This window comes from Neofelis nebulosa, chromosome 13, assembly GCF_028018385.1.
Source record: "Neofelis nebulosa isolate mNeoNeb1 chromosome 13, mNeoNeb1.pri, whole genome shotgun sequence".
NCBI classification, from domain to species: Eukaryota; Metazoa; Chordata; class Mammalia; order Carnivora; family Felidae; genus Neofelis; species Neofelis nebulosa.
The window spans coordinates 44,416,144-44,440,619 of record NC_080794.1 but is presented as its reverse complement, the minus strand read 5'-3'; the positions used below and the strand labels follow the sequence as shown (position 1 = coordinate 44,440,619).

Genomic DNA, 24,476 nt, shown 5'->3' with positions numbered 1-24,476 from the left:
CTCTGCTTTTATAGCAGGAAAGGAGCCATAGATAATATGTAAACGAATGGGCAGGGCTGTGTTCCAATAAAGTTGTATGTGCAAAAACAGGCAGGGAGCCAGGCCTGCAAGCCGTAGTCTGCCAAATCCTGCACTAAACTATCACACTAAAACCATCTGGACCTCAAGACGAAAGACAGGATTTCCTTTAGCTCGGCCACACAAACCCCAGAGCATCCCTATAATTCTTGTCTCCAACTTGGGATAGTTTTTATATTACCTGAACAGGTCATAGTAGCCTAAAACTGTAAAAAATCCCAAACGATACAGCCCCACAATGGACTATTCTACAACGAGAATCAACAATCTACAACTACATACGACAGTGTGAATGAATCTTACACGCAATATTTAACAAAAAAATGTCAGATTCAGAAGATACTACACTGTTAAAGGCGGTGTCACGGACTGAATGTTTGTGTCCCCCAAAATCCAATGTTGATGCCCTAATTCCCAATGTGATGGGAGTTGGAGGTGGGCCTTTGGGAGGTAATTTAGGTTAAATGAGGTCATGAGGATGGGGCCTCCATGATTAGTATCCTTATAAGAGGAAGAGAGACAAGAGCACCCTCTGCCCTGTAGACACAGCAAGAGGGCAGCCGTAGGGAAGCCAGCGAGAGAGCGTTCCCCAGAACCCAAGCATACTGCACCCCAATCTCAGACTTGCAGCCTCCAGAAATGTGAGAGATTAATAAACTTCTGTCATTTAAGTCAGCAAGTTTATGGTATTTTGTAATGGCAGCCTGAGCAGACCAAAACAAGAGGAATGCTTCAGAGGAAAAACTACATCTAGCATCCGATCAAAAGCTACTAGACAGGAGTGCCTGGCTGCCCCAGGCAGTAGAACGTGCTACTCTCGAGCTCAGGGTTGTGATTTCAAGCCCCACATTGGACATGGAGCCTACTTAAAAAACAACAACAACAAAAACAGTACTTACACGGGCAAGAAGGGAAAATAAATGTGATCTATAACAAGGAAAAATATTCAGTAACTAGAAAAAGACACAAACATTACAGGGGAGATGGAATTAGCTAAGACTTTAAAAACAGATATTTTAGGGGCGCCTGGGTAGCTCAGTCAGTTAAGTATCTGACTTATGATTCAGCTCAGGTCACAATCTCATGGTTCCTGAGTTCAAGCCTCGTGTCCAGCTCTAGGCTGGCGGTGCAGAGCCTGCTTGGGATTCTCTCTCTCCCTCTCTCTCCCCAACTCATTCTCTCTTGCTCTCTCTCAAAATAAATAAAAACTTTTTAAAAATCTTTAATAAAAAAAATTTTTTAAATAACACAGATATTGTACATATTCTTGAGGACTTAAAGGGAAACATAAACATAATGAGGAAAAGAAATAGAAAACAGAAGATCCAAATGGAACTATTAGAAATAGAAAATACAACACTGGACGTTAAGAATTCACTAGATGGGTTTAATAGCAATTGGACACTATAGAAAAAAGGATGAGTCAATTTAAAGACAAAGCAATAGAAATTATTTGAACTCAGGGGCAGGGGTTGGGGCGGGGGGGGGGGGGGCGGGTGGCAATGAACAGAGCCTCAGTGACCCATGAGACTATAAGGGGCCTGAGAAGAAAAAGGGGAGAGGTGTGTATTTGAAGAAATAATGGTCAAAGGAGTCCGAAATCTGATGACAACTATAAACCCACAAATCCCAAAAGCCCAATGAACCTCAAACAGAATAAAGAAAACCACACCAGCCCATATCATAATAAAACCAAAATCCAGGAATAAAGAGAAAACTGTTGAAGTGAGCCAGAAGGGGGAAGACAGGATACATTCCATACAGAATATGCATATACAAGGTATTTTAACCAAACGAAATGAAAACATATCGAAATGTGTGGGACGCAGAAAACAGAGAGCATCAAATACCTATACTAGGAAAGAAGATCTAAAATCAATGATCTAATTTTCTGCCTTAAGCAGCTAGGGAAAAAAAAACAACAAAGTAATCTTAAAGTAGGGGAAAGTGAGGAAATAATATAAACAGGAACAGAAATCAATGAAATAGACTGGAAACAGATGGTGGGGATAGCTGCACGGCAAGGTGAATATACTTAATACCACTATGCATGGAAAAATGATTCCAGTGATACATCATTATATGTGTCTTACTACAATTTGAAAGATAAAATTTTAAATAATTTTTAAAGGGACGCCTGGGTGACTCAGTCGGTTGAGCATCTGACTTCGGCTCAGGTCATAATCTCGCGGTTCATGGGTTGGAGTCCCACGTTGGGCTCGGTACTGACAGCTCAGAGCCCGGAGCCTGCTCCAGATTCTGTGTCTCCCTCTCTCTCTACCCCTCCCCCACCTGAGCTCTGTCTCTCAAAAATAAACATTTAAAAAAAAATTTTAATACAATAATTTTAACATCTTTAAAGACATTAATGAAACGAAAAACAGAAGAACAAGGGAGAAACATGACCTAAACTAAAAGAAATCAGATAAGAGAGAGGGTCAATTGTAAGAGGGACAGGAAGCAGATGGACAGTGGCCTGAGGAAGGGGTACAAGGGAATGACAGCAGAGGAGCACAGAAAAGTTTCTGAAGTGCTAGAAAGGTTTTCTATCTTCGCTAGGATGATGGTGGTCTCATGGAGTATACAGCTGTCAACTCATGGAACTGTACTTGAAGTGAGTAAATGCCATTCTATTGAATTTACACCTCAATAAGGGGGATATTTAAAAAGTATTTCTGGGGGGCGCCTGGGTGGCTTAGTTGGTTAAGCGTCCGACTTCGGCTCAGGTCATGATCTCATGGTTCGCAGGTTTGAGCCCCGCGTCAGACTCTGTGCTGACAGCTCGGATCCTGGAGCCTGCTTCGGATTCTGTGTCTCCCTCTGTCTCTGCTCCTCCCCTGCTCTCAACTCTGTCTCTCTCTTTCTCTCAAAAATAAATGAAGATTTAAAAAAAAAATTTTTTTTTAAAAAGTGTTTCTGGGGAAAAAAAGAAGGTACAACCAAGATAGGAATAGGGCACTCCCACACACAAGACACGGCAGTAGACTGGGGCATGCCAACTGGGGAAGGATGCCCTTCCATTTACTGGGGAAGGATGCATAGTTATACACACCATCAGCTACCCAGATTTGACACTAACCTGTGAGCACTCAGTAATCATATGTGCTGGGCAATGACCATCACAGAGCCCCATGAGCAGCCCTTCCTCAAGCCTCCCACGTGCTCAAGGGAGATCAGGAGCTGAAGCCCTATAGCGAGTAAGCATCAGGGTGTTCTAGTGGAATCTCTGATTAAGCAATCTTGCCCTCTGACTTGGCAAGTGCAAATGTAGAAAAATACACACTCACACACCCCATGTGCCAAGAGATAAGGCAGTCTATTTCCTATGAATTGGGACAGCCCTTCGAGAGAAGTAATTTTGACAGTATAAATATGTCAGTCAGGTCAAAACAGCATACACACCTTCTGACCCATTTAATCTCACTCCTGGGAATTTATCCCAGCAAATAATCTCCCTGCCTTGCCCGAAGGGAGGAATCTGTATTACATTAACCAGTCACTGCATCCTTATCTAGGATAGTAAAAAAAAAATATATATATATATATATATATTGGAAACAACCGAAATGTCCAATATGGGAATTTCCAAAAATACAATCAAGAAGACTCTGTGGCGACCTAGAATGTTCTAGGCTAGCTGATGCTGACGTGAAAACGCTGACCTCACGACTACAAGGATTCTCTTACAAAGATGGGAGACCACGTGCAACTGAAGACAGAACAGAGCCTGAGGAGGGAACTCGGTAAAGCGGGGTGCCTTGGGTAAGCTTCTAGAATTTCCATGCAATTACAAAAGTTTGTTAAATAAAACTTGAAGAGAAAAAAGGTACCACTTCTCAGGAGTGGAAGTGAAAATACACTACACATATTATTAAAACACTAGACTTTCCTTTTTTTTTAATTAATGTATTTATTTTTGAGAGAGAGAGAGATAAAGCGCAAGGGGAGGAGGGGCAGAGAGAGGGAGAGGGAGAATCCCAAGCAGGTTCTACACCGTTGGCACAGAGCCCGACGTGGGGCTAGAACCCACAAACTGTGAGATCATGACCCGAGTCAAAGTCGGACGCTTACCCGACTGAGCCACCCAGGCACCCCTGGACTTCCCTTTTTGATTGACCTAATCACCCAGAGACAGAAGCAGAGAAACCACATGGACACCAGGGGTCAAGCCTTGGGGTCTGGTGTTACATGGACAGAGTTCAGCTCAAATACGGGCAAGTCTCCGTCAGTCAGAGGGATCCAGAGACATTAGCTCTGCAGGATGTGGGGAGTCTGCTATCAAAGGAGGAGCGCAGTCAAGTCCAGACACAGAGAAGACAACCCTCTACCCACACAGATGCTGGGGGAGGGGGAGGGAGCTGCTGGTTCAGTCCTTCCCCAGCAGACTCGCTTTGCCTCTCTCGAGTAGGGTGACCGCACATCCTGGTTTGCCTGGGACAGTCCTGAGATACATCCGAGATCCATCTGAGAACTCTTAATAAGCTCTCTTTCACTCTTAAAAAGTTTCCCGACTCCAGCCATAAATTACATATTCACCCGTGTCAGGGGAGGCCTTTGTCACTTTGAAGGAAGGCACCTGAAACCACTCTGGTCACAGCACAGATGCCCACGACTCTCCTCTCACCTAGAAACAGGCTGCCCATTGGGTTCGGAGGCCAATTCCCGCACTTCGCAAGCAGGGAAGCTGCGGCCCAGACCTGCCCGAGTCGCTACAGCGGCCAGTGGCAGGGGGACTCTCTGGCCCGTGTAACACAGGCTTATTGTCTGTGCCACAAGGGGCCTCAGTTCTCCACTTTTAATCCATCTCTGAAATAGATCCAGGCAGGGGCTTTATCTGAACCTGTGCAGATTGAACTCAATGCTGTGGTGGGAAGCAATCCTGGGGTTGCAGACATCATCTGAATGATTCCCTCCAGAGGATTCACTCAGCAAAACCAAGAGAGCTCAAATTCTTTTTGGAACCAGGTGGGGTGAGAACAAAGAAAAGGGCTCTATCCTGTGCCGCCTCCAGGGTCTACCTGACGCAGCTGCCCCTCCCCTGCAAGTCAAAGGAGACTGCTTTTTCATCTGAATTGTGGGCAAGTATACGCAATATAAAATGTAAACTCCGCAACCATTCGTAAAAGTACGGCTCAGTGGCGCTCAGTACACAGTGTTGTGCACTGTGCATTGCCTCCACCTTACAAAACCAGTGCTCGGTACCTACTCAACCCTAACGCCCCACTCTCCCCTCCCGGGCCCCTGGCCACCACCATTCTACTTTCCATCCTGAAGCCTCTGACTACAAGGTTCTGCACACAGGTGGGATCATACAGTATTTGTCCTTTTGTGACGGGCTTATTTCACTTGGCGTATGTCCTCGAACTCACCCATGTGGTGGCGTGCGTCAGAATTTCCTTCCTTTTTAAAGGCTGAAAAATATTCCATTGCACATACGGAGCACATTTTGTCGATTCATTCATCTGTCGGTAGACGCTCGGGTTGCTTCTATCTTTTGGCCGTTGTGAAGAACGCTGCTATGAACACACGTGTGCAAATAGCTCTCTGAGACTCTGCTTTCAATTCTTTCGGGTCTATTCCAAGTGCAAAATTGCTGGATCATACGGTACTTCTATTGTTCACACTATGAGGAATCTCCCTACTGTTTCCCAGAGTGGCTGCACCAGTTTGCATTCCCACCAACAGTGCACGAGACTTCCAATTTCTCCACATCCTCGGCGACATCTGCCACTTTGGGGTGTGTGTGTGTGTGTGTGTGTGTATAACAGCCATCCTAATGGGTGTAATTTGGTATCTCCTTGCGGTGTTGATTTGGATTTTCTTAAGTCAGAGTGATATTCTGCACTTGAAACAGGTCTCACTAATACAAGCAAAGAATGACTATGATTAAAAAAAAAAAAGAAAAAGGTAGAGGGGCACCTGGCTGGGTCAGTCGGTAGAGCATGCAACTCTTGATCGCAGGGTCATGAGTAGAGCCCCATATTGGGCATGGGGCCTACTTAAAAATAATGAATATGTACATACATACAATTTTTTTTGTTTTTTAAGTAGAAAGTGCTAGTGTCCTTGAATGTTGCACTGTTTCCCGGACAGCCCCGTGAGAAGAACCGCATGAGGCCCAACCCCATGCTCACTCTGTACACACACATCAGCTCTGTCCACATTTCTCACCCCAAGCGAATATTAATGGTCCCTTGGGGAAAAAATCTCAGTCCCGAACTGTAGGTAGGGAGCTTTAAAAATAAATAAATAAATAAACCCTGTTCAACTGTTACAGGTGTGTGTTAGTACACAAGTAATTCTGAACGGGGCCAAGTGCCCAATAAAACCTTGTGTTTGTTCCAGCACCTAGAATCGGGCACAGAAATGACAGGTCGCTTCTGCATATTTGAACCTGCCTGCTGGGCCCAGGTCTGCCAGCAAAGCCGTAGTCCCGTCCCGCTGTGCACTGCGAATTCATCGAAACAAAACAAATACAAAAACACTCTGTGCAAAACAACCTATGCTTTGCTTCAAAATAATCGAGGGTGACAGGGAGGATATAAATTTTCAAAGACTGGCTAATGAGCTGGTAACTGTTGAAGCCACGTGATGGGAACATGGAGGTTTGTCAGACTGTTCAATCTTGGTATTTGCTCAATGTAAAAAAAGAATACTTTCTCGGAGTCTCTGAGGAGGTAAAGCTTGGCATAGGGTTTTACACATTTTCAGCAACCTCGGGAGGCAGCCAGCAGGCCTGTGCCATCGATATTTCACAATGAAAACGCGAAGACTACTCAATGAAATCACTCAGAGCGGGTCAGAGTCCAGACTGGCACCGGGGTACCCCCCGCTGCACCCACCATGCTCTTCCCTGAAGGCTCTGCGCCCTACTTCTCAGGCCTCACCCCCCCCCCCACTTAAGCTCCTGTGCAGAAGACAGGAGATAACTGCTAGGGACCCAGCAGGGAGGCGTCTGGCCACCCTCGCACTTTCCCAGCCAAGCTCTCTCGTGCCTCGTTTTCCTGGCTGTTCCTTTTTGTCCCCTCCTGTTCTGCCCCAGTGCACACCAACTGAGAAACAGACTCTCGGCCACACATCGGCAATCCTGCAGAACGCCGATAACACTGCAGCCCTTTTCAATCAGGCAGAGTACAACTCGGAATTCATGAACTCTCCTATTCGAATCTGGGGCTGCCGAGGTGTTACTGGGCAAGTTGGTAAAGCTTCCCAAGAGCCAAGAGTTGGTTCTGAAAAGAATGTGAAGAAACAGGGCATTAGCGGGCCCTCAGTTACAGCAGCGGGAAGTTTCGCTCTAGCTGAAAAATTCAGGATGACCTTCGAAGGTCAAGGCGCCAGACCAAGCAAGCACAGCCTGGGGGGTGGGAGAGAACAACACGGACAACTGGGCGTACAAGTGTCCAAAGTGTCAGACTGCCTGTCTGCCACCTGGCCCTCCACCATACACCTGGCCTGTGGGTGGGGCCTCCGGGTGGGGCCAGGCCGGGAGCCCTGCAGATCCAGGGAGCCACACACTGCGAGGATGAGGCAGCCTCCGTCCTCCCATCAGGAGAAGCCCAAAGGAAACCCATCGAATGTCCTGTATTGCCTTATTTCGAGGAAAATGACAAAGTTGCCGGAGACAGACAGGCTGAGCACAAAGACGTGGGGTAAACAGCCACGCCACTGAATCCCACCCTGTTTCTCCAGGACAGACACATACAAAAAACCCCAAAATTTTGAGATAAACCATCAGGAGATGATGCTATAATATCAAGGGTGAAAGCTGGGAAGTCTTAACACAAGTCTGCCTTGTTCTCAAGAGTTCGAGTCCAAACAGGGCATGCCAGAAATCCACAGGAGAGGCAAAATGTGGCATCACGGCCACTCATTCTGTCCCTCCCTCTGCACATGCCCCCACCCAGATACTGATAAGCAATGCTTGCTTAAGGTGTAAGATCGCGTCCCCGCACCCACCTGCATAGACTCAGTGTCTGCTTCTCCTGGACCTACCCCCCTGGCGACACACACATGCTAGGATACCTCCCGTAATGCCTTGACCATCTCCAGCTAGTGCTCGATTTTTCTGCTCTTCTTTAGGGCAGAGCCCTTGAAAGATCTGTCATGAGTCATAGTCTCCACTGCCCCACATCCCACTGGCTCCTTGGCCAGCTCCAGGTGGGTTTCCATCCCCCAGAGCACACAGCAGGTCTGGTCCAGGTCACCAACAACGTCCACTGTGTCAAGGCCAATGCCAATTTTCTGTCCTCATCCTACGTCACGCCCCTGTGGCACAGCTGACTGTTCCTCTGTCCTTGAGAGGCTTCTATGATACAAAGTCTCCTGTCCACCCACTCACAGCCAACTCTGGAGCTGACTTTCCTCTTCAGGGTCCCCTCTAGCACCCCAGGACTTGACCTTCACACCCCTCACTCCTCTTCTCGGTCAGCACTCTCTCCCTCAAAGACCTCATCTAGCGCCCCCCGCCACCGCCCCGATGGTAGCGAAGTCTTTCATCTCTAGGGTGGTCGCAGACAGGAAACGAACATCTCCATGTGGCTAAGAGACCATCCTCCCACTTCTGTCCCAAAATTCTATCTCAGAACACGAGACCCCCATCCATCCCTCCACTCTGCAGAATCATTCCAAAATCAGATCCAACTTATAACCTCAGAGTTACTGAAAGTAGAAAATAATTCCAACTACCTACTGAGAACTGTAAGGTCCTACATGCCCTGGCTCCTTCATGACTCTGTCCTCCCTCGTGTCCCCTTCTCCCTTGTACTCGCTGAGCTCCAGCCACAAGGCCCAAGTCCCTTGCCCCTGCCAAGCGCAGTCCTGCCTCACGGCCTTTGCAAATGCTGCTCTTCTTGCCTATAGCTTTCTTCCCAGACCCCCACCGGCTGCCTCTTCGCTCATACTCTGGTCTCAGTCCTTAAGTCATCTCCTCAGAATGCCCTTCCCTGACCACCCTAGCCAAGGAGCTCCCTACTCTGTTGCTCAGTAGGCTACTGCCATTACGGGTTACACACAAGCACCACAAGGAACAGGGCTTTATTGCCTGTGTCCACTCTTACCTCCCAGAGCCTAGAACAGGGCCTGGCCCACAGTCAAAAGGGCACTAAGTGCCCTGCTACCGACGTTTCATGGGGCTCATTCCCAGGCAGGGAAGCGGGAAGACAGACATGCGTGTGGGCCAGAGTTTCAAACGTTCCTAAACCTCCAAGGCTCAGGTAGGGGCCCATTAACCTGGTTTTCAATCACCTTGGCCTTCCCTGTCACTGTACTTAACAGTCTATTTTATAATCGACTTGTCGCTGGTTCTGCCGGCGGCCGGGGAGGGGGGGGCAGGGCTCATTAACCCTGCCCACCTTCTCCTGCACAGCCTCACAGGGGGCCTGGCAAATCAACAGTTCGTGAAGAATCACGATCTGCTGAATAAAAGACTAAGCGGCCGCTCTCGATAACTCACCCAGAAGACGATGTTGTAGCTGAAAAGGAGGTACTTATACCAGCAGCTGACCTCGGCGTTAGAGTATCTATAATAGTGCATCTTCCGAGAGGCAGGATCTGTGGACAGACATGGGAGCGGTGAGATGACAGGGTCACTTACAATAACATCTCCCCCAAACCTGCTCCCCAAGAAAGAGCAAAGGTGAGGCTCATACACAGACTCCAGAAATCTACCCAAACTGTCTCCCCGAGTTCGTGCACGGGTTCAGGCTTCAGTTCACTCTCAATGCCAGCTATAGACTGGGCAACAACCACATTCCTCCAACTCTCCAAAAACAGCCCCGAAAATAAGAAGAGATTTCTGAAAGAACGCAGAATGTCGGTGTTCAAAGTGTCCCCTGAATTCCAGGCCTTCCCAAACATCCATCTCATCTCTCCATTGGGTGTTGCTGGTTCCACTGCTTGGCAGAGGAAACAGGAGTTAGGAAGGAAGGTTGTGGGACTTGCCCAAGGATAAGACAAAAAAACCCGACAGGGCCCAGGATCTGAACCCAGAACAGCGGGGTCCCCAGTCCACGTCCTCTCCACCCACCACTACCCGCGGCAGAGGGGCCAGGAATAGAGGGAGTCACCAAAGAAACGGGGGCACTGAGAGGCACGTCTGGGAAGGAGAGATGAAAGGCAGGCATGACCTAACCGAGGCCAGTAAAGAAGCCAGAATTAAGGCTCCACATTCGTTCATCCAACATTTTCTGAGATGACCTCCCAAGCTCTGTCCTCACAGAGGTGAGGAAGGTGGACAGACCCCAGGAGCATACAGCAGCCAGCATTCACCCATGCCTGTCTCCCCTCCCTCGCCTGCTTAACCTGCCCTGCAACTCGTCCACCACCGTTTTGGCCTCCAGAGGCTGTGGGTAAAAGCTCAGACTCCAGAATGCTCTGTGAACTGCACAGAGGGTGAAGTGGGGGGCACTCTTTTTCTTTTTCATCCGTGTTCATCCCCCAAAGCCCCTCAGAGAATCCTACAAAAAGGAAGGTGCCCTCAAAAGGGAAATCTCAGGGCGCCTGGGTGGCTCAGTCGGTTAAGCGGCCGACTTCGGCTCAGGTCACGATCTCGCGGTCCGAGAGTTCGAGCCCCGCGTCGGGCTCTGTGCTGACAGCTCAGAGCCTGGAGCCTGTTTCAGATTCTGTGTCTCCCTCTCTCTGACCCTCCCCTGTTCATGCTCTGTCTCTCCCTGTCTCAAAAATAAAAATAAAACGTTTAAAAAAAAAAAAAATTTATAAAAAAAAAAAAAGGGAAATCTCAGGACCTGGCCCGCCTTTACCTGATGGGGAAGGTGGGGGGGGGGGGGGGGGGAGTCTCAAGCTGACCCTCAGGAGGCAGGATCCAGGGTTCACCCCCAGGCCCCAGTTCACCTCCCACTTCCTGGGGTGAGGGGAGGGGCACATCATAACAGGGCCCAAGGCAAAACCAAACAAGGCTACTCCAGCAGTGAGGAGACAACCCACTCACAACTGCCGGGAAGAATCCAGCTACTGCCGCCTTGCCGAGGAGTGGCTGCTGCAAAATCCCTTCCTGTGAGGCAGCCTCAGTGGCCTGGCCACGGGGCTCGTAATGTTCTGAGAAAGTGGTGCCAAGCAGGGACATGAAAACCACAGCCCTCTGGAGATGAGTGCCGTGCCGGCTCAACCCTCCTGGCCACAGAGCAGAATCAACAGGCACCGAAGCCTGGACACCACGGTCTGCTCACCTCCTCCCTCCGGGAGGAATGGGCGAGTCTGGCCTGTCGGGCCTCAAACACCAGCCAGGAAGGGGACAGCAACCCGGCAGCCCCCTGTCCCCACCGTCAGAGCCGCGCTTGCACAAAACTCCCCTCTGAGGATGAGGATGAGTGTGATCCCAGGTACCGAAGGACACCGCTGGGGACAGGGCACACAGGAGGCCTGAACGCAGCCTGGGCCACGCAGGGCGGCTACAAGGAGACCACCGGGGGCTCTCAGGCCGAGACTCCTTCCTTCGGCAATGCGACCCGACCCGGGGCAAGTTCCTGCCCTCTCAAGGCCTCAGCATCCTCAACTGAAACTGATCCCTGATGTCACTGGTGTTGAGAGACCCAGCTGACAGCATCAAACGACTTATCCTAAACACAGATCTCAAGGCCTTACCCTCTGCACGTTCTGATAGGTGGGGCTAGGCTGGGGCCCAGAATCTGCATGTTTGACAACTTCTGACTCGCCTAACGTACTAAGTATCAGCCCGGGCACCATGGACTGCGGTCCCTCTGGGGATCCTACAAAGGCAGAAGGACCCTGCTAGCTGTAGGGACACAGGACAGACTAGGGCTATGGTAGCGACGGCTCTTGGTAGGCAACTAACTAAAAGGGAACCAACATTCACCCATTTGTGTTTCACAGATTACAAAAACCTCAAAGCACTAAGTTTTCGTCCAACTTCAGATGACTGGCTTTATGCATATAGAAAAAAAAAAAAAAAAAACTTTTTTAACCTAAATCTCAGGTAAGTTCCTCACAGTGAAACAGTCAACTTGGCTGAAAATGCCCCAGAAGGCAGAAAAATGTTCAAAACGGTAGAAACCCTATTTCTTTTTATGGACAAGACAAGCCTGCTCCTTAGAACTGTCAAATACAGCCCCCTCTTCTTCGTGGTTCCTAGAGACGCCTGGAAGGTGGATGGCCATATGCTCCATAGAACGGAACCGCAGAGACTGGGGAGGGCTACTCAGGCATGGTACCCAAAAGTTCAGGAGTCCTCGAGAGTGTTCCTTGGACACCAAGGAGGGTGGTCAGAGAGAGGGAGACACAGAATCCGAAGCAGGCTCCAAGGCTCTGAGCTGTCAGCTGTCAGCTTTAAGCCAACCATGGTAAAGCTCTTGCTCAAAAGCTTTGGAGCAGTAAACAAAGCCAGTCCCCCTTCTTCCTCCACAAAGAAACCAGCCAATTAGCACAAGTCTGCATGTTTTCCAAGGTAGTGGCAGCCTCATCCCTGCCCTCTGCTTGGGGCCTTTGGGAAATGATTACTCTGAGGTGAAACAGAACTCTCAACCTGGAGCTCCCTGTTCTTCAGCTCCGGCCGGTTAAGCATGACGAACACAGAAAGGTCACAGGAGGGGCGCCTGGGTGGTTCCGTCAGTTAAGCGTCCAATCTCAGCTCAGGTCATGATCTCATGGTCCGTGAGTTCGAGCCCTGCGTCGGGCTCTGTGCTGACAGCTCAGAGCCTAGAGCCTGGAGCCTGCTTCGGATTCTGTGTCTCCCTCTCTCTCTCTGACCCTCCCCCGTTCATGCTCTGTCTCTGTCTCAAAAATAAATAAACATTTAAAAAAAAAAAAAAAAAAAAAAAGAAAGAAAGAAAGGCCACAGGAATTCATAACCACGCAGGCCCCAGAGGGGAGAGTTCTCTGCAGGGCACCTGGCCTCCTTCACCACAGGTTTTACCCTCTTTCACTGTGGCCCCCGAAGGCCTCACTCCACAAAGACACACAGGCAACCGGAAAAAGCTCTGCTTTCACAGACGTCAGGGTCCAATCCCACACCCACAGAGTCTCAACAACCATGACAACTCCAAGCCCGTACCTTCCTGGAGACTCAGACACTTGGAACTGCACTAGCCAGGTCCACACTGGGGAAGGACTAGGAAGCCCCTGATCATCCATGACACCGTGCACCACACTCAGACACGTCCCCTAAACGCCTGTCATGCACGACCCATTGCACCACTTTTGTTGGACCAAGATAACCCTGTGAGGTCTAGGCGTGGGGATGTCCCAATGACACCATTTCCCCATCCAACTCACAAAAGAGGAAACTGTTGAGGGGAAACATTTCAGTCTTTTGTCACCCACTTGTTTATTCCTCCCCGTGGGAAGAAAAGGCACTCAAGTAACCACAGGCGGGGAGAGTGACCCCACTTCCCCACCCCCAGGGAGCCTAAGGAGCAGAAAGAAAGGCTGCCTGCCTCTCTCTCTCGCTCGCTCGCTCGCACTGCAATCTGCCCTGCTGGCCTCCGGCTGTAGAAGCAGGTCCCTAACGTCACTGTCACCAAAGATCTCTGAATGTAAACCAAAGGAGGTAAAGGGAAGATCTGTGTGGACCCCAGTCCAAGCCACGCCTCCAACACAAGGCCCTGGGGCCCTCAGTTTGGGGAACGAAGCCAATGCTGAGCTCCAATGGGTCTGGTTCAGCCGCTTCACAGCCTCAACGCCCTGGCCACCCCACCTGAGTGTTACCCACGCTGACACAGCACCCCGAGAAGGTGACAAAGGCACTGGTGCCGAAACTAAAGCCCAGAGCTGACCCAACATGCAGCCAAATGACCCCGAAGTAACCATGGTCCCTGACAGCTCATCTTATTTGCTAAACCAAGTCATATCAGAGGAAGGCAGAACTCCGCTCTCTACCAACTAAGGAACTTAATTAAAACCAATACCATTGAGGGACGCCTGCTGGCAAAGCCTGTAGAACATGCAACTCTTGATCTTGGGATTGTAGGTTCGAGCCCTATGTCGGGGGTAGACATTACTTAAAAATAAAGTCTTCAGGGGCGCCTGAGTGGCTCAGTCGGTTAAGCGTCAGACTTCGGCTCAGGTCATGACCACGTAGTTGGTGAGTTCGAGTGCCACGTCGGGCTCTGTGCTGATGGCTTGGAGCCTGGAGCCTGCCTAAAATTGTGTCTCCCTCTCTTTGCTCCTCCCCTGTGTGCACTCTGTCTCTCTCTCTCAAAAATAAATAAACATTAAAAAAAATTTTTTTAAGTGAAACATAAATAACGTTTTTGGCAGCCGCAGCAATTATGACAAAGGGTAAAAAATCTACAATGTCTAAAAATCCATACTCAAAAGACTCCAGTTTTAGACACAAGGACAAAAGAGACGGACATTAAATGAAAGGGAAGGACGATATAATTAACAGATGAGAAAATGTTCAACATCACTGGAAACGAAACCGAACGACGATCCAGAGATGCTATCTCCTGTTACACTTTTTTTTGACAAAATAACCACGTAGCTACTGCTGGCAAGCCCGTGATGAGGATGCCAAGTCCGTGATGAGGATGCCAAGTTCACACCTTGCTGGCAGCAGAGTAAATTGTTACCACTCTTTGGTAAGCAATATGGTTACAGACACTCAAAACCAAAAAAAGAAAAAAAAGAAAAGAAAAAGAAAGTCATACCCTTAATCCAATAAAGTCATGACTAAGAATCTGCCTCCAGAAAATAAACCAACAAAAGAAAAAGAATATGCATTAAGTATGAAATCTGAACATCATGGTTTGCAATTACAGAACAATTTGCAAGCATGTGGTTGAGGCCAAAATGGAATATAAAAGTGTGGAAATGGTTGCATGGGGGGGTAGACTGCTAAGTGATTTTCTAGAAACGTTTCCACTGTTGCACTTAACCATTACCACCTCTGCATTATAAATGTAAATTGGCCATTGCTGGGGGGAGGATGTGCCAACCTCCAAGGATGTTGGCCCCCCAACGTGATGACCTCTACGGTCCTTGTAGACAGGGCTTGTCTACTTTGGGATTCTTTCAGCCTGTAAGATTCCTTCCTTCTCCCTCTCCCCGTCTTATTGTTAATTTAAAAAAGCAGCACGTGCTCCACTGTAAAATACGTGAGCAGTTCAGACGTATGAGGAGTAAACGGGCAATGAGAAACTAGCAGACGATGGCTTTCACATTTTCACCGTGACCCACAGTAAGAAACACATGAACAAAATCAAGCCAGTGCACACATATTCATGTGCACAGCTGAGCTTCATGAAAAAATACCTCCCCTTTTGTGCCCCATGCATTCTAGATTTGGGGTTTCAAGTTGGTTTGTTTTTTTCAAAATCATGCCTGCACAGAATCGAAGCAGCAACTACCATACACGTTGTGTTGAGAAAAAGCAGCTTATAGGCCCTTCCCCCTTCCAAGGGACCCTTTCAACTTTCCAGCTGATCTTGATAGCTATACCCCAAATAGCTCTTAGAAATGTCCATATGTAACACGCTTGTGTTACTAGTCCTTGGCTTTTCAGTTTTAGATATTAGCTACCTACTTCCTACCCTGGAAGGTGACGATGTAACTTTTTTTTTTTTCATGTTTATCTTTGTGTGAGAGAGCGAGCACATATGCACTGTATGCACACACACACACACACACACACACACACACCCTCTGCCCCTGGCAGAGGGACAGAGAGAGGGGGACAGAGGATCGGACACAGGCTCCACGCTGTCAGCAGGGAGCCTACACTGGCTCAAACTCACGAATCGTGATATCATGACGTGAGCTGAAGTCAGATGCTTAACCGATGAAGCCACCCAGGCACCCCACTCTATTTACTCCTATAGAAACCACTTGCCCCCCACCAAGCTCCCTCATCCTTCTCCTTTCCTGTATCTCCACTCCAATTACAGTTAAACTCTAGCAATGGCTAGAGTGACTTTCAGAGTTTATATTATCATGACCACTTCTAACATCAGGGAGAGCCATATAAATCATAATTACTTTTCCTGCACAACTTTTTGTTCTCTGGAGTTAACGATTCTCTTATTTTTCTGTTTGCTTAATTTCCTATAAATTTATCCATAGTCAACCCCAAATTCAATGCCAGTTGTCCAAGTCTCCTCTCAGTAAGTTTGCTAACAGATGTTCTGTTTGTATTTCTTCTTCCAGAAGAAAACTCTCTTGGAGCTTACGGAGCTGCTTCGATCTGGACTGGTACCCAGAATTCCCTTTACCTCAATTTGGGACACAGCCCACGAGAAATCCAGTCTTTGCTCACCTTGGTGGAGAAAACTTTCAGTGCAAAAGGCAAGTTTTTCAAACCCTATATATCTGAAAACAGGTTTATCCTACCTTCACTCTTGAACAAAAGCATGTGAACGGAATTGGGAATCAATTTCACAGAGAATGACAAGGCATCACTCTACATCTTCTACATTCCAGCGTATTGAGAAGCCGTGAAGCCACTCAGGTTCCCCATCTGTGTGTCTGATGCATTTCTTTCTCTGTATGAAATTGTAGGATCATCCCTTTCTCCCCAGCATACTGAAATTTCAGGGTACTGGTCTGGGTTCACCTGCACCCACTTGGTTCAACATCCAAGGAGTCCTTCCAATATGGAAACCAATATCCGCCTAGGAAATTTTTTTTCTTGATGATTTTCCCATTCGTACTTTTTTTTCTCTGTTCTCTCTCTCTAACTCCTATTAGTGGACACGGAAACCCTGCGTGATCCTTCACTCTGTTATCCATCTCTTCATCTTTTTTGTTTTCTGCAAGAACTCCTTCAACTTTAATTGTTCTGATATTTTTGTCCTGCCCTCATTTTTTAAACTTTTAATAATTTTGTTCTCAAAATATTTTTTGTAGCAGCCTGTTCTTACTTCATGGATACAAAATTTCTCTGATCTCTGAGAAAATGTCTAATTTTTTTCAAAATGTTCTTCCCTGTAAATAGCAGGTTTCTTCCAAGCGGCCTTTTTTTTTTCCTATTTGTTTTGCTTCCTTTCACGTTAGGCACCTTCTTCAGATGTTAATAATCCTTAGTAATCCTCATGAGGAAGAGTAAATGCCTAAAAACTAACTGGAAGCACTGAGTCCTGGGGCAGGTGAGTTTTCGTGAAGATGATCGGGCTGGGCCATTTGCTGGGGAAACCTTGTTGTTGGCATCGTTAATTCTTTCCTCTGCGGCCAGTCAGGTTCCCCAGTGAGGTCTCTTTTAAGCTCCTACCTGGAAGGAAGGGGGCTGGCTGTCATCAGTGTTTGAGAAGCCAAATGGAAGTAGAAGGCTGGGGAATGAATGTGGTCTCCATATGCACCTCCGGGAATACCTGGGGTTTCACAGGTCCCTGGTTTTTTCTTCTGCAGAATAAATCCCCAATGTCCAGCTAAAGGGAAGAGGGCATCACCAAGCATCACGGAGGAAGGAAAGCAATCCAGGTATCCAACCACATCAGCCACTTTCAAAGAATTCTTACATTTAGCCACCTCAGATGCTCCTCTGCACCACGCCCGAAAATAACAATGTGGGTGATGACACCAACTTCTCTCATTATTTTTTAATTTTTTTAATGTTTGTTTATTTTTGAGAGAGAGAGGGCACGTGCTAGTGCCAGGTGGGGAGGGGTACAGAGAGAGGGAGGGAGGGAGGGGGAGGGGGGGAGGGGGAGGGGGAGGGGGAGGGGGAGAGGGAGAGGGAGAGGGAGAGGGAGAGGGAGAGGGAGAGGGAGAGGGAGAGAGGAGAGGGAGGGAGGAGAGAGAGAGAGAGAGAGAGAGAGAGAGAGAGAGAGAGAATATCCCAAGCAAGCCCAACACTAGCAACACAAATGCCCAGCTCGGGCCTCAAATTCACGAACCATGAGACCATAACCAGAGCCAAAATCAAGACTCAGGCACTTAACCAACTGAGCCACCCAGGTGCCCCCCAACTTCTCTATTTTAAACTGGGTCACTCATCCATTACTGGCTTGCAAATTGTTTCTTGTTGTTTCCTTTCCCATCCCCCCTATCCTCATACAGATTTTTTTAAAAATCCCCTTTATCTTAACTTTTGTGAGATTCTACGATAAAGTAAAATTAAGCGTGTCCACTCGACCCACCAATTTTACCCAGATGTCTAGGAAGACGTCAAAATATTTTTAGTTGCCATCTTTTTACTGAGCAAAGTGAAAAACCAGGAAGCATAACTTATCACCGTATAAAAGAAAGGGCAAAAGAAACTTTGCAGAGGTAACTAAGACTGACTGATCAACTGACCTTAAAATAGTGAAATTATCAGAGTGGGTCCAATGGAATTATGTGAGCCCTTAAAAACAGAGCTTTCTGGGGCACCTGTGTGGCTCAGTCGGTTGAGCGTCCGACTTCAGCTCAGGTCACGATCTCACGGTTCGTGAGTTCGAGCCCCGCGTCAGGCTCTGGGCTGATGGCTCAGAGCCTGGAGCCTGCTTCCGATTCTGTGTCTCCCTCTCTCTCTGCCCCTCCCCCATTCATGCTGTCTCTGTCTCAAAAATAAATAAACATTTAAAAAAAAAAAATTAAAAAAAAAAAAAAAACAACAGAGCTTTCTACCAGCTGAGGGCAGAAGTAATCTGGAAGGTTCCAAGCACGAGAAGGACACAGTACATAATGCTGGATCTGAAATCCAGGAGCCATGTGCACAGAGCAGGAGATAAGGGTAGCCCTGGCTGACAGCAAGGAAGCAGGACCTCAGTCCTACAACAGTCAGGAACTGAATTCTGCCAATAACTGGAATGGAAGTACATTATTCCCCGGAGCTTCCAGAAAGGAACGCAACCCTGCCAACACCTAGATGTGGGCCGTGTGAAACCCTAAGCAGAGATCTCAGCTGAACTATGCTGTACCTGGATAGCACTGTCCATCCATAACCTGAGCTGGAAGGAAACCTGCCCTCTCCACCCCACCCCCATTACCCTTGCTGTCTCCTCTCTCACTCATTCTCCAGTCAGCCATTCACCAAGACTCAACTTTTCCACCAGGCTTTCAAGTCACAGGCCCATGCCAGTGAAGGGCAGCCATATTCCCAAGGGAGCTGGGGGCCTGGCTGTATCTCCAAGCAGCACACCTTAAGCCTCAGACATTCCTACCACCCGAGAAGAGAGTCCTCAGAGCCCATTGGGTGCTGGGGAACATTCTCGGGCCAAAGAAACAGGTAGGCCTAAGGTGACAAGTCAAGGATAGGAATGGTGACTATGGAAGGGGAACAGGTTCCAGTGAGACAGAGGATCACAAAGGTAGGCCAGAGTAGGCTGCCTCATTGTCCACGGGAATGAACCTGTGACCTCAGCCCCAAGGCACAGCCACCCACTAAGGGGAGGAAGGCTCAGATCCACGGAGCTCAACGTCTCGGAGTCACCCTCAGGGTCAGAAGTGTCTCTGTCCTACTCTACTTAGGACCCAACTCCTCATGGCCAGGGTCTGCCAGAAACAGTGCAAACTGGACACAGTGGCAGCAGCCATTCAGAGGTATCCAGAAGTCTGACTCTTCCTCAGGGGAAGACACTACAAAGTCACACAGGGGTAAGGGTGGGCCACCCTCCCTTATCATGGCATCACAAGCACTGAGCCCCTGGCACACAGGTGTGGGAAAGGGAGATTCCCAGAGTTCAGAGACCAGAGGCCCAAGGGATGGCCTCCACGTGGAGGTCCAGGAAAGCCTAGGCTACCAGCTCTGAGCCCCAGCAGGCTCCCCCATGGGCCTAGGGTTCTAAGCGCCTGGTTTCCTGTATGAAACCTTGAACTTAGCAAACAGCATTATGAGTTTCCACCACCAAAACCCACAACCCAAATCCTGCTGAGTCTAAGGAGCGCCAAGGGGCCTCCACGTTGATCTGGTGAGAGGAGACCTTTGTCTACACCAGTGCTGTTGCTGGGAAAGAAGCAGAGGGAGGGACAGAAGTGGGTCAAAGGAGGGAAGCAGGGAGGCAAGGGCTCAGCGGGAAAAGTGCTGGGCCTGGAATGGAGGTCACCTAATCCAATGATTTTCAAACTTACTATTTTTATTACTTTTTAAGCTACAGGAGCTTCTGTTCAAAGAAATTCTGACCCAGAAACCCAGCATGAAGACAGGCAGAGCAGGTTGCTTGTCTCAGGTGTCTGGGAAGAAAGAGGAGGTTCCGTGAGGAGCACACTTGAAAATCATGGGTCTCGTCCAGCTGATCCCAGATTCCAAAGAACATCAGAATCACTCAAGGAGCTTTTTCCAAACTGCACAGGAAGACTAGTTCAATAGAAGTGTGGCAGACCTAGAAATTCACATTTTTAAGAGCTGTCCTTCAAAGCAGTTTGGAGGAACTCTCACTGGCAAAATCTGGAAGAATCTGAGCATCAGAATAAACGATAATAGTAATGGATTTTTAATTCGTTGAGTAAAATAAGAATCCTTGAGTCCACTCTGATATGTATAAACGGATAAATAAACAAGTGGAGAAGAGAAAGCTCTTTTTTTAAAATTAAAAAAAAATGGTTTGTTTTTTGTTTTTGTTTTTTTTTTTTTAATGTTTATTTTTGAGAGAGACAGAGACAGAATGTGAGTGGGTTAGGGGCAGAGAGAGAGAGGGAGACACAGAATCCGAAGCAGGCTCCAGGCTCTGAGCTGTCAGCACAGAGCCCGATGCGGGGCTCAAACCCACGAGCTGCGAGATCATGACCCGAGCCGAAGTCAGATGCGCAACCAACTGAGCCACCCAGGCACCCCTAAAAAAGGTTTTATTTTTACGTAACCTCTCCATTCAATGTGGGGCTCCAACTCACAACCCGAAGAGTTCAAGAGTCACATGCTTAACTGAATGAGCCGGCCAGGTGCCCCAAGAAAGCTCCTCTTTAGCAGAATGCCAAATGACAAATGCAGAAGGAATTAACGGAATTAAAATATCACCATTTGGCAACCATGACATAAAGATCTGTCAAGAATCTTCCACCAAGGATCATCAGTGGGTTCTTTTTTGATCCGTTCCAGATGCTGCAACAAAACAGCACAGGCTGGGTAGCTTATAAAGAATGGAAATTTATTTCTCATGGTTCTGGAGGTCCAAGATCAAGGTACCAATATGGTCGAGCAAGGGCCCTCTTCCTTCCTAGTTCAAAGCTGATACCTTTTCACTGTGTCCCCTACACGGTGGAAGGAGCAAGGGAGCTCTGTGGTGTCTCTTTTAAGGGTGGTAATCCTCTTGAGGATGGACTCCTCATGACCTAAGCACCTCCCAAAGGCCTGCCAAATCGGACATTAGATTTCAATATGTGAATTTGGGGGATACAAACATTCAAGACGGTGACAGGCTCTAAAATCAGTTGATAAAAGTTTGATGAGAAACAGCATGTTTACATTATCTCAAAGCATCTCCCCATCGGACACTTATAAATTACAGAGAACATAATAGTAACTCAGCAGTGGAGAAACCCAGCAGATAGTACCTTGTTAACTAAGTCATCACTTTTTTCCTCACCAGTCATGAGTCAAGCCAACATCCATCCCGCCTGAGGGGAAACACTGAGAAGGACACCTCATTCCTGTGGTACTCCTGATGAAAATGCATAACATGGGTCCAATCATAAGGAAGAATCCAAGAAATTCAAATTAAGGGAGATTCCACAAAATAACGGGCCTCAAGTCAAAGCATAGAGCTTGTGGCCATTTTCCTTAAAAAACGAAACAAAAACAAAAAACACAACAACAACAAAAAAGAAATAAAGCACTAGCACAGAAAGCAAGTCTGGGGCCCCGAGATCTTGAACATGATTCATCAGGCATTCATCCAACTACAGGAGCACCTGCGAGGTGGTGCAGGCCCACCCAGGTGAGGCGGGACTTAGTCACCCACAGCTGCTGCCCCCGCACCTTCTCAAAAAGCTGGGTGCAAGAGGCCTGGCACTTTCCTGCCTTCTCAGTTGCTCTGCCCTCTGCCAGGGAAGGTGAAGCTGCCGGCTCACAGGATTGGGGGGGGGGGGACCTGTGCCCCGCGATCATCACGGCAGGCCTATTTCTGAAACCCTAACTGCATTTGAAACGCCTACACCCAGAAGCCGGTTGCACACAAGATGTGGAGAATCTGGGCCCAGTTCACAGAGACATCTTCAACGTGGACAAGAACCCAGGAGGCCAACACGCTGGGCCCTCTGTCCACTGTGAAATTCTCAACTAAGGGCCTGAGGCAAGGGCTCCCCAGACTGAGGATGAGGTGGCAAGCAATCCATAGGTGCACAAACTCGCTAGGCCAGTCCCTCCCGGTGAAAAGGCTTTTGTTGTGGCTTTTGTTGTGGAAGACACAACACTTGATTCTATGTGTCTGGACACCTGCTGCGTGCGGGGCACCCCGAATGAGGCCGTGGGGGTGAAGAGCTCACAGTGGGGCGGGTGCCTGACTCAGGGGACTTGGGCCACACTTCCTTCTACCAGGGACGGAGTGAGTCAGGTAGGTGCTGGAGGGCAGGATCGTGCACAGGAAGGAAGGACGAGGTGGGAAGCTGGTCAGGAAAGGCACCACAGAGCTGGTGGTTTCATCGTGAACGACAGGAGGGCTCCACATCTAGACAGTCACCAACTTGCCCTGAGACGGGGACACCACACCGCCACGCAACACAGAGCGACCAACCGTCTCTCACCCCCAAGACTGTCCGAGGCGATTATCAACACAGCCCCAGGTGTGTCCCCAGCTCTGGGCCAGGCCCTGCAGATGGGATCAAGACACGCCAGAGCAGCTGCCCCTGCAGAGGGGAAACAGTTGGGGCCCTGCACGCCACAGATGTTCCGCGTGATGAGTGGGTCCCCTCGCAGGGAGAAGTCACTTCTGCTCCCATAACGGAGTCTCCAGCGCCCTTAGGGGAGCTGCTCCAGCGCGCTGCAAAGATTTGACCTGCGCGTCCAATGCAGACCTGAAATGTTCTCTGTGGAGTTTGCCCCACCCCCACCTGCGCTCCCCCAACAAAAAACTATGTAAGAGAACTCAGAATGACACACACTGCCTCCTTTTCCTCCCATTTTCCATGCCTGAAACACAGAAAGATTGTGTTTCTAAAATGTTTAAAAACCCCTCTACGAAAAATTGCACAGCCCACGTTACCGTATGCAGTGTTTTAAGACGACCAACCCACTTCTCTCCAAGGACAGCACTGGGAGCACCCCGTAATCCTGCTCCCTGCTCCCGGCAGGGAACGCTCCAAGGCCAGGGCAGAGCCTGGCTTCTGGCCTCCTCCCAGCAATGCAAACAGCCGGGGGAGAAAGGTTCACAGAGCAAAGAAAACAAAACAAACTTCCCAAACAAGCTAAGAAAAGTGAAGCCTGCTAGAAAAAAAATAAATAAAACGTCATGCATTGAAAACATAGAGGAAAGGAATGGAGGGGGGGGTGGGAGGAGAGATTTCTTTTTTTAAAAAAATGCAAATCAATGGTGGGACACTGCTGAAAAGGCTGAGAGGGGTCTGAGATCAGCACTCAGTCCCTACACGGAGTTCCTGAAGGCCAGGGGCGGCCCCAGCAGCTGTGCAGGGAGCCCATTCTCCCCCAACCCAGCAGCACTCACCCCACACACCCCACCAGAACACAGGAGGTGGGCAGGCGATCCTAGCGACATCAGGAAGGCCAGATTCAACTTTTCTCTGCTACAAAAAAAAAATTTATAGTCCCCTTTCTGGAGTACTGCTTTTAACTTCGACATACACCAAAACATCTTTCTGTGGGATGTTTTGTGTTTCTACAAGAAAACAACATTTACAACCTGATTCTGATCCTGTCGTCCAGCTGGGACAGGCGGGGCGGGGCAAGTGGCACCAGATGGCTGAGAGAGGCTCCCTGCCACCCTTTCACAAAGGAGGGCTCCAATTACCCCCTGGGCTCTGTGCCCCAAAGATGACCTCGCCAGCAAGCTTGGGGGAGGTGCCCACAGCTGCCAGCCGAGGGGAGGGGGGCTTTCTCGGGGCCCCAGCCCTCCCTCCGAGACACCCCCTCCCCGCCCCCCGCTTCCGCCGGCCTCCCCACCCCGGCCTCCCCACCCGGCACCCAGGGATACCTCCGGAAACTGCACACCCCAGATGGCAGGAGCTGGGGAGTCGGAGTTGCCAGACTCGTTTCAAGTGGACAACTTTCAGGAGGGCAAGAGGGTGAGGTCTGCAAAAACCACAAAACAGACTAAGGAAGGTGCTAGAGCAACAGGCAGGTGCAACAAAGGTGTCGGAGCCAGGGCTTCTCAAACTTGAAAGTGTATGCAAATCACCTGGGAATTTGGTTAAAATGTCAAGGCTGCCTCTCAACAAGCTCCCAGGTGCTGCCACTGCGGCCCAGAGACAGGCCTGGGGGCCGTGCTTTGAACAGAGAGGGTGTGAGGTGCCCATCAGAAAAGCCACAGCACTCAAGAAGGGAAACAACCATTAGGGCAAGTCCGGGGAGGAGAGCCCGGCCACCTTTATTGGGAGTACGTTTCGGGGACACGTCCGCGTTCCTG

At 48.9% G+C, this 24,476-nt stretch overlaps 1 protein-coding gene across 6 annotated transcripts in view; it reads right to left on the bottom strand.

Annotated features, from left to right (window-relative positions):
- The window catches only part of TSPAN14 (tetraspanin 14), a 56,486-nt gene that overhangs the window by 18,081 nt on the left and 13,929 nt on the right, over positions 1-24,476 (bottom strand). For 4 of the 6 annotated variants that reach the window (XM_058696842.1, XM_058696846.1, XM_058696843.1 and 1 more), the window contains one exon: positions 9,530-9,627. In XM_058696842.1, the coding sequence (XP_058552825.1) occupies positions 9,530-9,610 (81 nt within the window). In that variant the 5' untranslated portion in view covers positions 9,611-9,627. Of the gene's footprint in view, positions 1-5,447; positions 5,963-9,529; positions 9,628-13,102; positions 13,317-24,476 lie in introns of those variants that run through there. The other 2 variants (XM_058696845.1, XM_058696841.1) reach the window with 2 other exon arrangements.